At 37.5% G+C, this 14,248-nt stretch overlaps 2 protein-coding genes across 4 annotated transcripts; both read right to left on the bottom strand.

Moving 5' to 3' along the window:
- Positions 1-209: 209 nt before the first annotated feature.
- LOC121644106 (plexin domain-containing protein 2-like) lies at positions 210-8,232 on the bottom strand. Of its 3 annotated transcripts, none has more exons than XM_041991820.1 (13): positions 7,901-8,232; positions 6,079-6,260; positions 5,686-5,829; positions 5,062-5,131; positions 4,815-4,937; positions 4,589-4,707; positions 4,417-4,516; positions 4,236-4,331; positions 3,986-4,067; positions 2,917-2,977; positions 2,569-2,797; positions 1,480-1,637; positions 210-592 (listed from the first exon to the last, which is right to left on the bottom strand). In XM_041991820.1, exons 1-13 carry the CDS (start codon positions 7,986-7,988, stop codon positions 377-379), a joined length of 1,668 nt encoding a protein of 555 aa, XP_041847754.1. In that variant the 5' UTR covers positions 7,989-8,232; the 3' UTR covers positions 210-376. The 3 variants fall into 3 exon arrangements, with proteins under 3 accessions (XP_041847754.1, XP_041847756.1, XP_041847757.1); XM_041991822.1 differs by having other exon boundaries at positions 1,480-1,634; XM_041991823.1 differs by lacking the exon at positions 1,480-1,637 and having other exon boundaries at positions 412-592.
- Positions 8,233-8,539: 307 nt separating this feature from the next.
- Positions 8,540-12,161, bottom strand: LOC121644107 (peptidyl-prolyl cis-trans isomerase FKBP1A-like). The gene is made up of 4 exons (XM_041991824.1): positions 11,979-12,161; positions 11,839-11,886; positions 11,217-11,329; positions 8,540-9,743 (listed from the first exon to the last, which is right to left on the bottom strand). Exons 1-4 carry the CDS (start codon positions 12,013-12,015, stop codon positions 9,618-9,620), a joined length of 324 nt encoding a protein of 107 aa, XP_041847758.1. The 5' UTR covers positions 12,016-12,161; the 3' UTR covers positions 8,540-9,617.
- Positions 12,162-14,248: the final 2,087 nt, after the last annotated feature.

Here is a 14,248-nt window from a genome sequence, read left to right as displayed (position 1 = left end):
CCTCTTTGTGAAGAAGGTGTGGGAGGGATGGCTCTGGAAAATGAAGCACATCTTTGAAAGAGATGGTTTGAAAACATTCGGCAGCATCACCTTGTGCTCTTTATGAACACAACAAATGACCTGAGCAGAATAAAAAAAGTGTCATTTTCCTTTATTTAAACAGCTATGGCTCATCAAGCCAATGCAAACAGGAAACCCTACAGGTGCACATAATATGTTTTTACAATTTCCTCATTGAATGTTGATGTTTTTGTGTCTCTAAAAAGCTCAGATTCTGTCCATAAAGTGAACTTGTGCTTCAGCTAAATAAAAAAATGGAGAACTCATGTAGAGAACCAGCTCTGCCCCAAAGATTCATGGGACATGATGTTGTTGGTCAGGAGCTCTCAGAGCCAAGGAAGCACTCCCTTTGGTCAGGAACTATGAAGCCCTCCTTCTGTTCACTCTCCCTTCTGTCTGACATGACAAAGGACTGTTTAAGGTCAATGACAACTGTGCCATCTCTGTCCTGACCGGGAGCCTCCACCTCAGCGTACGAAGGTCGACCAGAGCCCCGTCTGAACTTCAGGATTGGCCAGTGGGTGGGGCGTCGCTGTAGGAAGTTAAGAGAGATTAAGTGGGACAGGTCAAGTAAAATTTCACATAATTTTGAATGTTAACATACTATTTGGGAACGATCTTATCCTTCGTGAATCACATCCTCATTTTTTTGCCACTTTATATTGTAATGTGGTCCAAACCTGCTCTGACATTCATTTTTGTTTCATGAACCTTTTAATTGCAGAACTATGGCTAAATGAATCTGACTCAATTTACTTTTAAACCTTTTACACAAAAACAACAAAATGGACTCTAAAGAACTAGTAAAAACGCCACCTTAGACACAATGTAAATGCCTTTTGTGGCCAGTAGAGTCTTTAGTCTTTCTTATCTTCCCATTTATTTATTAGTCTTCTTCCAGATTGTGGTAGTTTTATTTTGGTTTTTCGAATTATTAGAGAAGTGCACCATGACTGATGAAACTTTCTGGAAGTCTCCTTCGCTCAAACGGCGATTCTGATTGAACTTTCTGCTAATAAAACTGTTTTCTCCAGATTTTTTCTTAGTCTTGGGAAATTAACTTTGATGGTCACCTGCCATTCTCCATCATCTGCCTTAAAACCCTGTTGTTGCTTAATTAATTAAAAGCGAGTATTTTAATAAATTAGTGTTGCTAGGCAGCTGTTCTGAGACGCTCATGGTTCCTGATCAAGTGAACAAGATTAAAACATTATACAGCTGAAATTTTTAGCTGATCTTTCCTAACAATGACTGAATGGGCCACAGCACCATAAAGCTAATTAAGGTCTGAATCATTCCTAAAAGTTCAAAACTCTTTGGAACCTAAAACCTTACTGTTTCTGTCTCTAAACTAAAAAAAAAAGTCTTTTTCCTTTGTGTTCCTTCATGCAAAATTTAATAGAGTTAAGATACACTCACCTCCATAAAAAAGAGACTGACACTTGAGGTGGGGTGATTGTACATATAGATGGATGTAAGAATGGCAGCTGCCATGACTACCATCACCATAACGATGCCTGCCAGGAAACCAATCTGCAAGCCCACATCACTCTCACCTCCGTTTTCACCAGTTCCTGCTGTGTAGAGGTGAGAATGGAATTACTCAGTTTTATTAACGCTGTAGTCTCTCTCACACACAAACACCTTTATCCTCAGTGGCTGTGATTAATTTTCATTGGATTTAATGGAAAGTGATGCCAAACTTTTGAGCAGTAGTATACCATTAAATGTAAAGTCCTAAATATCATGAAGCTACAATAAAATCAGACTCAGTGATTTTTGAATGACTTAAGTGCTTCATTAATGTGGAAAGAGATGGCTGTCTCATCTATGAAACAAAATAAAAACATCAACTATGTTTCAATTTTTATAAATATTAAGTCATGTTTTGTTTTTTTATACATGTGACCATCCAAATTCTTTAAGAGCTTAACTGAGGCACCGTGTTGTATATACTCAGCTTTAGGCAAGGTCTTATACACTTGACTTCTCGTGTCAGAGAATTGCAGGTATACAGGATAGTAGAAAATCCCAGGAGTAATACATTTTGTGATCAACAACAAAGCTTCTGTTTAAGTAAGGCTTTGGATACCTTTGAACTTATGAACAAGCCATTACAGTAAAAAACAGTCCTATACTCTGAGCAATGTACATACATCACATTAGCAGCTGAGGACGCTATGCAGTATTTAACATGGCGCTGTATATGTGCAGCCATGAGATCACAGAGGACTGGGAAATAGCTGACCACTTGACCCGCTTACTGTCAGACCTTACAGAATACACTAGGATGGCTACTGCGCAACAACAACCAGTGTGTCTATATAGGTAATGATAACTGTTCTGCACAGACCAGTGGTCTGTTATGAAAAACAACTCAAAGCTAAATTAATTCAAACAATGTGATAAAACAAAGCTTCCCATATAACATAAGCATATTATCAATTGTTGATAGTTTTTATAAATCAAACATTAATAGATTCAAACAATAAGCATTTATGAGTTTACCATCTGCAGATTGGCTGGTTGGTTGCTGCACACTTGATTTGTTTTTCCAACTAATGCTGCTGTCAAATGAGAGATCGATGACAGAGGAAGTCTTGCTGCTAGGTGATGGGGTCACATCTAAGGTCCTCTGTGGCTTTGAGGTGGCTGTAACAGGAGGGGTTGTGTGAGTCGAGTGGAATGATGTGCTGTTTGAGACGTCTGCCATCTGGTGACATTGCGGATCCCGTCTCTGTGAAACCAAACAAGAAGAAAAAAATCAGCTCCTCTGTTTAGACGGATACATGTGCAGCAAAGGTCTGACTCAGTTTAACTTTCTGTAGTTTACTAAAAGGCAAAAATATGGAGAACCTCCTCTGGGCAGCCGAGATCAACCCAGTCCTGTCGGTTACGATCAAAGCCACTGGAGCATCTGAGAAAGGACGTAATGGTTATCATTGTTACACTGCTAAAAAAAAAAAAACAGCGACTGAAGTCAGTCACTGCCTAATTATTATTTTGTGAAAAGACATTTAGCCAAGCCAACTTTATTTATAAAGCACTTTGGAAAGCAAACAGTAGTTGCTGAACAGTAAGAATGCATTTAGAGGTATCTGCTGGCATTTTGGAAGATTCAGATGACACAGCATGTCGTAGGCATGCTTTTGTGTGTATCATTGTTGTAAATATAAACACATTATAAAGTCCTCTGAGTATGTGTGGTATGTTTTAATCATGTAAAAAGCAGTACATAGCCTGAGAGCTAAAAGTAGAATGAAGAACAAATCCAGTTCACTGACCAAACTGACACAAAAATGCTCTGGTAGAGCACATTTTTCAGTGACTGTAATGAATCTTATTAAAAGCTTATGGCAGTAAACCTGCTGGAGCCATTTTTACCACTTGGTTTGGGTATGTGATGCTACAAGTAACTATTTTTTATCCCATTAATGTTTGAAGTTTTTACCATTTCACTATTGTCACTAAATTATTGCTACAAATTTGTGTTTCCAATAGTTTGTATTTCCAATGGTGGAGAATGGCGCTTGAGATAAAATGGAAATTTTAAAATGGAATTTTCTACTTTGGACAGGAAAAGAAATTAAAGCATGGCAATTAAAAGTTGGATTTTCAGTCTGGATATAAAGCAGTAAAGTATCAACAGTAACCATGGGTACTGAGGAGAATTTGACATCAACAGCAAAGCAAAAAACAAAACAAAACATGACTTAACATTTTGGTATACAGAGGAGTTCATGGTCAAACTCAATGATAGCAAGGTGTTTTAGCATACAGTGCCCATAATGTAAGTACTTAAATTAATCTAAAATTGAGATGCATATTAATTTGTTTTTATAAGCTTTCTAATGCAAATTAGAATATTCACTGAAGTATGTTCACTACTTTCTGCTGGAGCACTCTGCATCTTTTTCCATCTTACCTTTGTAGCCGACTGCACCAACTGCAGTTAAAGCCAATCTGAGAAGCGACACATGGGCCACAGCTGGAGAACTGCAGACATGCTGAGAATACAGAAAATGGTGAAGAGGAAGAGAACATTTAGTCCTCTTTAAATAAAACTGGAATTTATTTTTATCTAAAGGGCAGAGTTGACTTACAGCAGCTACTCATGCCCTTTTACTGTACAGGCTTTAGTCTTTATCTAACCTGATTAAATAGATATAACTCACTGGGCAGAGGAAGAATTTCAATCACTGTAGAACTTGAGATTTTTGACTTGAGGATGTCCACTTTATGATACTCATAGATGGTTCTTCGACGAACATCTGAAGCATGTCAGAAAAGAAAGATGCCAAAAGTGTGCTGCTCAACATGATGTGAAATTTAAAGGAATGATTTTAAACTTCTTACTGGGAATTTGTTCTATCTTATGAAGCACCACAAAAGCATCAGCCAGGCCCACTTTGACAGGATGGTTTTCAGAGCTGATGTCGCTGATGTCAACAGGAATCTAATACAAGAAAAACTGTATTAATACAGTTACCTTCACAATGAAAGAACAAAAACTAGAAAGAAACATCACCTCTTTGTAAGCAAAGATGATCCGCCCATCCCTGTGCAAAACAGCCTGGAAGGTGAAAGTTCCCAGACTGATGTTGTCCTGGAGGTGGATGTGGTTCCACTGAACCACCACTGCAGTTCCTGAAGGGCAGACATGAACACAAAGTGACGTCTCATAAGACAGAAAGCTCACTAATAAAAAGAAACAACTGATGATAATACTATTAATAAATCTTAATTTCACCTACCATTATCAAAGTATAACACAGTGGAATTTTTGGACAGGCTTGGGTCAAAATTAGCCATCAGAGGAGCAATATACTGAGTGGCCGTAAGCATCCTGTGGATTATATCTCCAGTGTAAATGAAACCTGGAAGAAGAAGACATGCAGACGGTAATTTGTAGCATTGGGAGAAATTCACAAATACAATTCACCAGATATGACGTCGGCATTTTGACGACTCCTGAGAAGAGTACCGAAGTTAAACCCTCACCTCCAGTGGCAACTGTAATTTCTTTCAGTGGATGGCCATAGAAAGGAAAGCTGAAGGACAAATTCACTCTCTGTAAACACAGAAACAGATGTTTCTGATGTAAGCGCAGGTTTCTCATAACAGATGATCCACATCCACCCATTAAAAATACATGGGCACAATAGAATTTTTTTTTTCTATTAAGAAATGCTTTCACCTTCTTACACTGTACAGTAAACAAACTGTAATCACTGTGACATCACTCACTGATTTTTGCTGTTTTAACAGAAATTACGAGCAAGGCTTGAACCTTGGAAAATTTGTTTGTACTTAAAGTGTCAATCATTCAGTAGGGCCACCCTAGACCATAACCCACTTTAGTGCCTATTTTAATACAGATGATAATGCCATTTATAGAAAACAACAAACTTTTCATGTTAAGAACAGGAGCCACAGACACATATTGTAAAATGTTAACTGAGGTAATATTTAAAAAAAAAAAAGGTATGGTCATTTTCCAAGATATTTTTAATCTGCCTTCCTTAGCAGAGCTGTCGCCCTCTGGTGGTCAGAGCTGAAAGTAGCTCAGAGTCATTTTAATCAATTCCTAACGGTTCTATTTATTTACACAGATCAGTGTTTTACCTCTGCTTGTCTGTGTGTGCTGGACAAGAAGCCGAGGACCCTCCACTGTTCCCCCTCCATCTCATCGATGTCAACCCACAGCTCTTTACCTGCTGCAACTCCCGGACCGTGGATTTTAGATGTATAATAGACATGATCAATGTCCTACAAAATTCATGAATATCAATACATTTTCTTTTATGTTTAATCTTGTTTCTTCTTCATATGATGATCTCACAGAGAAAATGCCTGTGCTGTATATTTGGTCAAGTTTCACTTATTAACGTAAACAAATAAAACGACTGTTTCGTTAAGAATCTTGTTTACAAAGAAGCCAATAACTTATACTGCTTATATTTAGTTTCACTTTTTTCTTTAGTTTCATGTTAAATACTAAGTGTAGAATAATCTTACAACAATCTGTGTGGAGTTATCATGTCTCTCCTCCATCAGCAGATCTGACTCCTCTACTTGGTGCTGGTCTCTGTAGTGGCTCCTTTTATGTGCAGCCCAGTCAGGGACCCCAGTCCCAGAACCAGGTGCCCACCTCTGCTCTCTGGTCTTGTTATGCTCTGCACCTACATGAGACCTTCCGTCTGAGAGAGATAAGTTGTTTTTGAGGTCTCATATTTTTCATTAATTAAAGAGGATGTAACAATTCAGTGACATAAAAACAAACCAAGAAAAGAAAAGGCAGCTGAGCTTCAAAATAATCTTCCTCCTTGAGTCCTGTTGGGTTGTCTGAGTTATACTTTGAGATAAGTCCAGTATCCAGTGTACTTAAATTTAAATTTGTAATCTTCATGATGTAAGAATCTGCTGCATAAACATTTTGATCAAATAGCTGTACCTCATAGTTACACAACTTACTGGAGATAAATGTTGCTGGAATGTCCTTGAAGAAGCCAGAACATGGCATAAAGATTCATTAAACAACTTTAAAGCAAGGTAAGGTAACTTTATTGGTACCGGAAGATAGATTGGATTTGCAGTAAAAGAGAAGTAATCCTTTGTCCAAAAAACAAAACACAATAACAGACACAAAAGGACAATACAAATGCACAGCCATAAAAATGGGTACTCATCTGTTCTAAGGCCTGGGATAATGTCCATAAAAAAACATGAAAGAATAATAAATAAATGAATCAAATAAAATAAATGCCAATATTAAAAAACCTAAAACAGAGGAACAATGAATGAGTCAAATTGCAACTTTATGCTTAGACTGTAAAGTGAAATGTACATCTTAAAAAAACAGCTTAATGCATTTAAAGTCTGGCAACAAGAAACCTACTCCAACATCATCCCCATGCAACAGGATGTAAACAATTCCTCAGTAGGTGCCATGTAGTAAACATGTGTGGTCATTCCTTCCCACCACGGACAGCTGCATGTCCTATCTTTTCTCTTCACAGAGGAGGGTGAAAGCATGCTTCACATTCTTCACACCAGCAGCTCCAGGACCAAGCATACAGTATGCAGCCAAGCAGCAGTGGGTGTTGTGTCTATATATCTGATACACTGTGTCCACGCTGGCTGCAGAGGTCTCACAACAACAACCAAAGCATGACTTAGTCACTGTACTGATGTGATCTGCAATGCAGTAACATGGTGCAGATGTTGAGATGTTTTTTTTTTACTTATAGAGGGACATGCAGTACTACTGCGCCTGTGTACACTTGAGGTGAAATTCCCTGCTATTGCAGCAAAAATCAGGTTTATCAAACATCTCATTACATGCTTTTGCAAAATATATTCTCATGTAACTGTAAACAAACCAGCTCTTAAAAACAAAGCCAAAGCTGTGTGCCACTCTTAATGCAAAGCAGCAAAACACCTGAACCTGATTAGACCTCCAATCAGACTCCAGCAATTACTGGACTGAACAGTGACTGGAAGCATTAAGATTAACGAGTGTTCGTTTTTTTTTTTACATAGCCGCTTTAAGTGAGCTGATTCAGTGCTATAATTCATTATCAATTTATCGGACGCTATTAGCAGATGAAAACGTTGCACATACATTCTGCAACATATTTAACTCAAAAGTCCATAAGTAATTCTTTAAGTTTTTATAAATTATTTATGCTCAAAGGGAAATATTCAAATAGCACCAGCTTATATCGAACTAGCAGTGACATAATTACAATAATGCCGACATAAAATCAACGTTAAATTTCTCTATGTAGAGGATGTAGTTCATTTTCTAGGCAGACCTTGTTGCATTTAATGTACTTACCAGCAGATCGTAGCTCCATGAAACTTGTGTGAAACTGAAGGGCAAAGACCAGACCCGTAATGATATGTACCTCTTTAATCGTCGCCATCCCTCCACTGATTTCAGCCCCAGAGCGCAAACCTAAACTGTCTCAAATACAGGAAGAGGTGGGTTTGCACCACAAACAGAATTTCAATGTCTTACTTTTATGGAGCTAAAAAAAGAAAGAAAAAAGCATTAAATGATAAAAAATAGGATAAAAAGGGTATATTTATAAATTATGCAAAGCTAAAGACGCTCGTAGCTACAGACAAGTTTGTAGCTATGTTAAAGCCCATTCTGAACTTTCAGGCTGTCCGCAACCTTTGTGTGCGTCAGTTTGGTTTTCTGTGATGAGACGTTGATGAGCGCGTGGACCCGAGAAAACGTTGCGTTCAGGGACAGTTGTAATTATTACAACAATTTAATACAAAAATCAATTAACAGTAACATGGTTAATTTACTTCTAATAATTTTCTTTATGTGCTTTTGTTTAACTTAGAGTGACATCAAACCTCGCACAGTGATTCCAAGCTGACCGAACTCAGCCATATTTGAAAAGATCAAATATGCAACATTCAGGAACTAAAAGAAAAACCTTCACCAAACTTCCTTCTCCTTCAGTCACAAAAATGTATTCAAGTGATAAAACACAAGGAAGCATTTGTGCAGTGTTCAGGTTTTAATGTAAGACTGCATTAACCACAGATAAGGTTTCTAATAGATGTTACAATGCAGGGAGAGAAAAAAAAAATCATTGTGACATAACACAAGGACACTTCAGGTCTAAAAGCATGAATTAGTGACCTAAGACTGAGGTTAAGGAATAAAGGTGTCAAAATCTGGTCTTAAGACTAAAATAAGACAAAAGGTAGTGAAAAATTAATTTAGTCACAAGTCACGATTGTTTCCATACAACCTTTTTTATTTCCTCATTGTTTGAAGTGTAATCTACATGCATCTACGGCAGGGATAAATGTACGCAGGGAAAAAAAAATGTTATTTCACTAAAAGGTGTTACATGTGCATTTAACATTAATAACCACACTACTTTTAAAACACTGGAAATAACACTTGTGAAAAAGTGAGATTCGCTGAGAAGACTGGTATCAAGACATGTTTAGTGCCACTTATGTCTTTCAAAGGTTCTTTTTTTGCTCTTATTTCTTTGTGTGCCTTTTGCAGAAAAACTGCTGAAATTTGAGATTTAATAGGCAAATAGGTGAATGAATGCAAAATTAATTCTACTTAAGGTTGAGAGTTGCAGTGAAAAGAAAACTGCTTATTGGAAACACTCAGATTAAATATCAAGGTTAAATTCTACACCGAAACCTTTGATTTTTACAGGATTCAGTTGAGTATTTAGGAGTAATTTCCTACTGAAAGAGAAACACTTTTCATACCAATGAAGTTTTAAATATGAAGGTACAACCAGCAACTGTTAGTGTGGCTCAACTAACCCCACACAGTATTGATTTTAAGTCCATAGGCCTGAGCATTACTTCGACTATACAGCTGGCATCAAAAGGGTTTCAATCATTTGTCATTTATGCCAATTAAGCCAAGATTAAAGCCTTGTTTCTACAATTACTGTTATAATTGCTTCTATCGGCACTTTTAATCAAATCATTTTGTGACACATGTGGGTGGAATGAAAAGGGAGAAAAAAACTCAGGCAAGTAGCTTTCACTTTAAACTCTCAGCATTTCAGGAGCTCCACCTCAAAGATGAGGGTGGAGTTTGCAGGGATGATGGGTGGGTATCCTCTGCTGCCATATGCGTAGTCTGGAGAGCAGGTCAACTTGGCCAATTGGCCGACGCTCATCTATGGAGGCAGCAAATACAAACGTTATAGAGATGTGTTGAAACCATTCTTATATTTGATAGCTGGTCTGTTACAAATATACAAACAGGTCAATATCAATGCTGCAAATTTTATTCAATCTCCAGATACAGTGGATATGATGCATCCTCAGGTTATAGATTAAATGTAAATACTGCAGTAAAATTCAAATTACATACAGACAAAAGTAGTTTCTCAAAGGGACACAATGTTAAAAACTGGTATATTACAAAGTTCATGACACAATGACCGGCTTAATTTTTCTTCAATGAAGTGGGATTATTATGAGTTTTAAGATAATTTATACATATAGGATTTTTTCCAATATGAAATCTTCTATTTATATGTATAAAAAAAAAATCATAATTCCACTTCATTAAAGAAAATTTTGTGTAACTGATTTCTTATTTTGACCTTAAAAGCGGTTACAAAGTCTCTAAGCCCAATCTGCACCAACCATGAAAACAATCTGTGATACTTGTTCTGGTTTTGGAGATGTCCAAAGGAGCTAAGGACATCATACAACTGCTTTCACTGTACAGCTGGTCCGTATACCAAAATAATTCATGAAGTTACATTTGCTATAACATTTCACAACTGTCCTGTTAAGTGCAACTTGACCAGTTTCACCATGTGCACCTGCTGCAGCATGTCAACTCTCCCTGTGGCCAGCTGGCTCTGGCTTTCCACCTACATGACAAAGACTGAAGGGAAACGTTTAATACTTAACTGCAGCTTTGATAGTCTCTTAATGAGATGTTATGTGTAACCTCTCCTGCCTGAAAGCCAACAAGATGTCTGCAGGGATCAGGCTCATGTTATGACTCTACAAAACAAGTAGTGGACTAATTAGTGGGCAGGCAGACTTATAACACTGAATGTATCTGCTTAACTGAAGTCTTGGGTTTCCAATTTGCTGATTAAATGCCAGTTTTGAGAAAATCTGCAATGGCCACTGATTCTTTTGGTAAAGTTGGTAAGATAAACATATGCACATCAGACATAATCTGCAGTGAACATGTAACTGAATCCACAGGTAAGACAATGTTTTAGGTTATAAAAAAAAAAAAAAAAAAAAAAATGTTCCTTACCTGAGGAAAAAAAAGAGGGGAAAAATTATATTTTCTGCTAATTAAAGGAAACATTTAACCTCTATATAGATAGATAGATAGAGAGAGAGAGATGGATAGATTGATTTTTTTTACTAAAATAATGTGCAATACAGATCACATTAAATCAATGTAAACAGAAAGACATGTTATACTTCACAAAGACCAGCCATCTTGCTAATAAGCTAAATAATTTCTGCATTACGTATTTGAAATCGCTACTGGCTGCTTTGCAACCTATATCAACATTGGTAAAAGGAACAATCGTATCAACTAATATGGGATAAATTACTTTTTTTTTTAAAAAAAATACTGATATTCGTAACAGCTTTCCAGTTGTCCGTACCTGAGCTACACCTTCATCCCAACCACGAATGACTTCACCGGCTCCCAGTTTGAACTGGAAGGGCTCTCCTCGGTCCCTGGAAGAGTCAAACTTCTTTCCATTTGTCAGCGTTCCTGTTTAGTAGCAGCAAACAATAAAGAACCAAAGATATTAAAACTCGCACGGGCTCGACGTTACGAGGCACACACAACTGCATTAAACATGAAGCTGCTGCCAGGAAATGGCTAGCATCATTTAGCAAAAATTGGGAATAAAGAAATCCCCAGTTTGTCTTAAGATTGACTGTTCTTTGTATGTAGTGACTGATTTGTTTTAGAGATGCGTGGGTGGGTATATTTTGATTTAACTAATAGGAGGAATCGAGCTATCCGCCCCCGTGTTTCCTAGCTCTGTGCTAAGCTAAGCGCATGCTAGCTGTCACATTAGCTTTGCATCGGCGTACCGCCGCTAGCCCGAACCTTTATTATTCATCTCTCAAGGAATTCCCTAAAATGCAGCATTGTTTAACATCTTTTATACTCTTTTTTGTAATCTACATTCAAGGCTAGGTATGCTGCTGCCTTTCATTAAAAGTGAAATTATGAAATAACCACTGAGCTGACAAAAATGAAAGGAGCCTCACCAACATAGTGTACAGTAACCGTATTTCCTCTCTTCGGAAAAGTCTTTCCTGGTGGGAAAAAAATCCATAAATTGGATTCATAAACGATTTAAGGAAATGCGACTTTTAAATCAAGCCCATTTTGAATTAAAAATCTTTACCGTCTCCGGGTTTAATGGTTTCCACGTCAACTCCCATTGTTCTTGGTGCAGTCTTCACACTTCCTGAAGCAGTGCGTGAATTGTGTGTTCAGTTCATGCGACGGGGTTGGCTCATTCAAAGAAGCAGGACGTGGAACATGTCTCACGTGGTTTGGAGGGCTCGTTAATGTATGGAATGATTACTGAGCGGGCCTGCGGGGCACAGGCCCAGGGGCTCCCGCAGAGCTAAGACTCACCCTTTGTTACTCCACTAATGTATATCCCTGAAGAGACAGCCATACAGATCTGCAGAAGAGATATAAAAGTACACTTCGAAAACATGCTAAATGACACATAAATGAAGAACAGACGCAAAATTACCTTAAATCTTCGAACCCACCTTACTTTTTTAAATTAAAATTTTTTTTTTATCTTTAATGGAGTATTTACACAGCATGTTGTTGGTATATTTAGTGGTGAAAGCTAAATACTATTATTCCACCTTTGTACTTACAATAAATGTAATAAATTTATAGTGAAATGTATAATAAATATTTAGCATTGTTATCTTTAACCTGTGGTTTCATTCTTCTTTTTAAAAGCATCACAAATATAACAAAAGAATAGTATGGTTTCTATGTTTTTCTTGCAAAAGCATATGTGATTTGCAGACTAAAATGTTCTTTCGTATTCTGGAGAGCTACTTATGTGTGCAAACTTGCAAAATGTATGCGATACTGATAATTTTACAATGCCATAGGTCACTGGGAAGGGTGTGTAATATCTTCACAGTTACAGTGACAGTGTAACTCCCTTTGTTTTGCTCATCCTTGTTGATTTCTTGATCTTGTTCCTTGATCAGTTCTCTCACAACAGGATGTTGTTGCCAGAGAGGCTGTACTGTTTCCACCCACAGTAACACCACAGTGTTGTAGCATCATACTATGTCTGACAAAGACGTGTCAGGTTTAGAGTATACCATCATTGGAGGCAGGTCAGGTTTGGAAAAACTAAAATTTACTGCCCTTGTTTTGGTGCTCCTTGTGCAGACAGCTACAGTTTTGTTCAGATGAAAATGCTCTATCTGAGGTGTTTGATGGCAGCTTGATTTTTTACAGAACTGCAAAGACCATTCTTTCTTGACATCAAAAGTAAAGGAGTGACACCGAGTGCTCTGTTTATAGCCTCTTTTCTTGTGCTCTAGTAACCTGTGGGGCTGTCAGTGCAACACCAAACCTTTAGTTCCATTATGTTTAAACTACATTGACATGTCAGGAAAGGAAACATCAAGAAAATGCTTGGTGTTAGGGGACCACAAAAAGGAGCTAAGTGGAAGTGGTGAAATTCAAATCTCTGCCTAATAGCACTCAACATATAAAAAGACACTTCTCTTCATGCTTTTAAAGGGTTGATGAGGTTAATCAGTGTTTCTCCAGCCTCTTTTAGACATTTACCCCTTTCCATTCATTTGATGGCAACCTGATGTGCCAACACCAGCTCTGAATTGTCAGAAAAAATTGTCCAAAGCCAAGCTGTTTGTTCATCGTCACGATTTTATTCTACAGTCATTTAGCAGACGCTTTTGAGATTTAATTCATGCTTTTATTACAAATCGCCTAGATTTCTGCAATGCACTTTATGTCGGGTTTAGTCAGTCAACTCATGCCTGACTGCAACTTGTTCAGAACGCTGCAGCTCAGCTTTTGACTGGTACCAAAAACAGGAGGACATCCGTATTGATTTTAAACTAGTTTTATTTGTTTTAAAATGTCAACATGGCCTCGCTCCACAGTATCTGTCCAACCTGCTCCAGCCCCTGCACGCTCTCTCAGTTTGGCAGATCACTCCCTGCTAGTCGTCCCTGAATCTAAGATGAAATCCAGAGGGGACCTCTCCTTTCCAGTTACTGGCCCCCAACTTTTGAATGCACTACCACTGCACCTTAGACAGGCTGGGTCTCTTTCTGTTTTTAAATCCTCTCTTAAAACTTACCTTTTATCATTGGCCTTTAACACAGCTTGAGTTGTAGACTTTTTTCATGTTTTATTTTATTCTATTTTAATGTTTTATTGTGTGTTACTGTTACTAATCATTTTATTAGTTTTTATAGTATATTTACTTTTTACTGTTTAGTATGATATTTGTAATAGTTATTAAGCCTAAGGCTGTGTAAAAAAGTTGGATTGGATTGGATTGAATGAGCACCCTAGCACGTTTTTGCAACCATTTGTGATGGCTTTCTTATAACTAGTTTCCTGAATGGTTGGGAATCTGAATTGTTACAGAATCTG

Source organism: Melanotaenia boesemani, chromosome 8, assembly GCF_017639745.1.
Source record: "Melanotaenia boesemani isolate fMelBoe1 chromosome 8, fMelBoe1.pri, whole genome shotgun sequence".
In the NCBI taxonomy this organism is placed as follows: domain Eukaryota; kingdom Metazoa; phylum Chordata; class Actinopteri; order Atheriniformes; family Melanotaeniidae; genus Melanotaenia; species Melanotaenia boesemani.
The sequence above is the reverse complement of the archived record's forward strand: the minus strand, read 5'-3'. Positions and strand labels throughout refer to the sequence as shown.

Excerpts from the sequence above, each read along its gene's own strand:
- LOC121644107 (XM_041991824.1), bottom strand. The coding sequence starts at position 12,015 with ATGGGAGTTGACGTGGAAACCATTAAACCCGGAGACG. Across the intron at positions 11,330-11,838 it reads GGTTACTGTACACTATGTTG|GAACGCTGACAAATGGAAAG; the intron begins GTGAGGCTCCTT and ends GCTACTAAACAG. Across the intron at positions 9,744-11,216 it reads GGGATGAAGGTGTAGCTCAG|ATGAGCGTCGGCCAATTGGC; the intron begins GTACGGACAACT and ends CTGCCTCCATAG.
- LOC121644106 (XM_041991820.1), bottom strand. The coding sequence starts at position 7,988 with ATGGCGACGATTAAAGAGGTACATATCATTACGGGTCTGGTCTTTGCC. Across the intron at positions 4,517-4,588 it reads TCATCTTTGCTTACAAAGAG|ATTCCTGTTGACATCAGCGA; the intron begins GTGATGTTTCTT and ends TTCTTGTATTAG. Across the intron at positions 1,638-2,568 it reads AACCAGCCAATCTGCAGATG|CAGGAACTGGTGAAAACGGA; the intron begins GTAAACTCATAA and ends ACCTCTACACAG.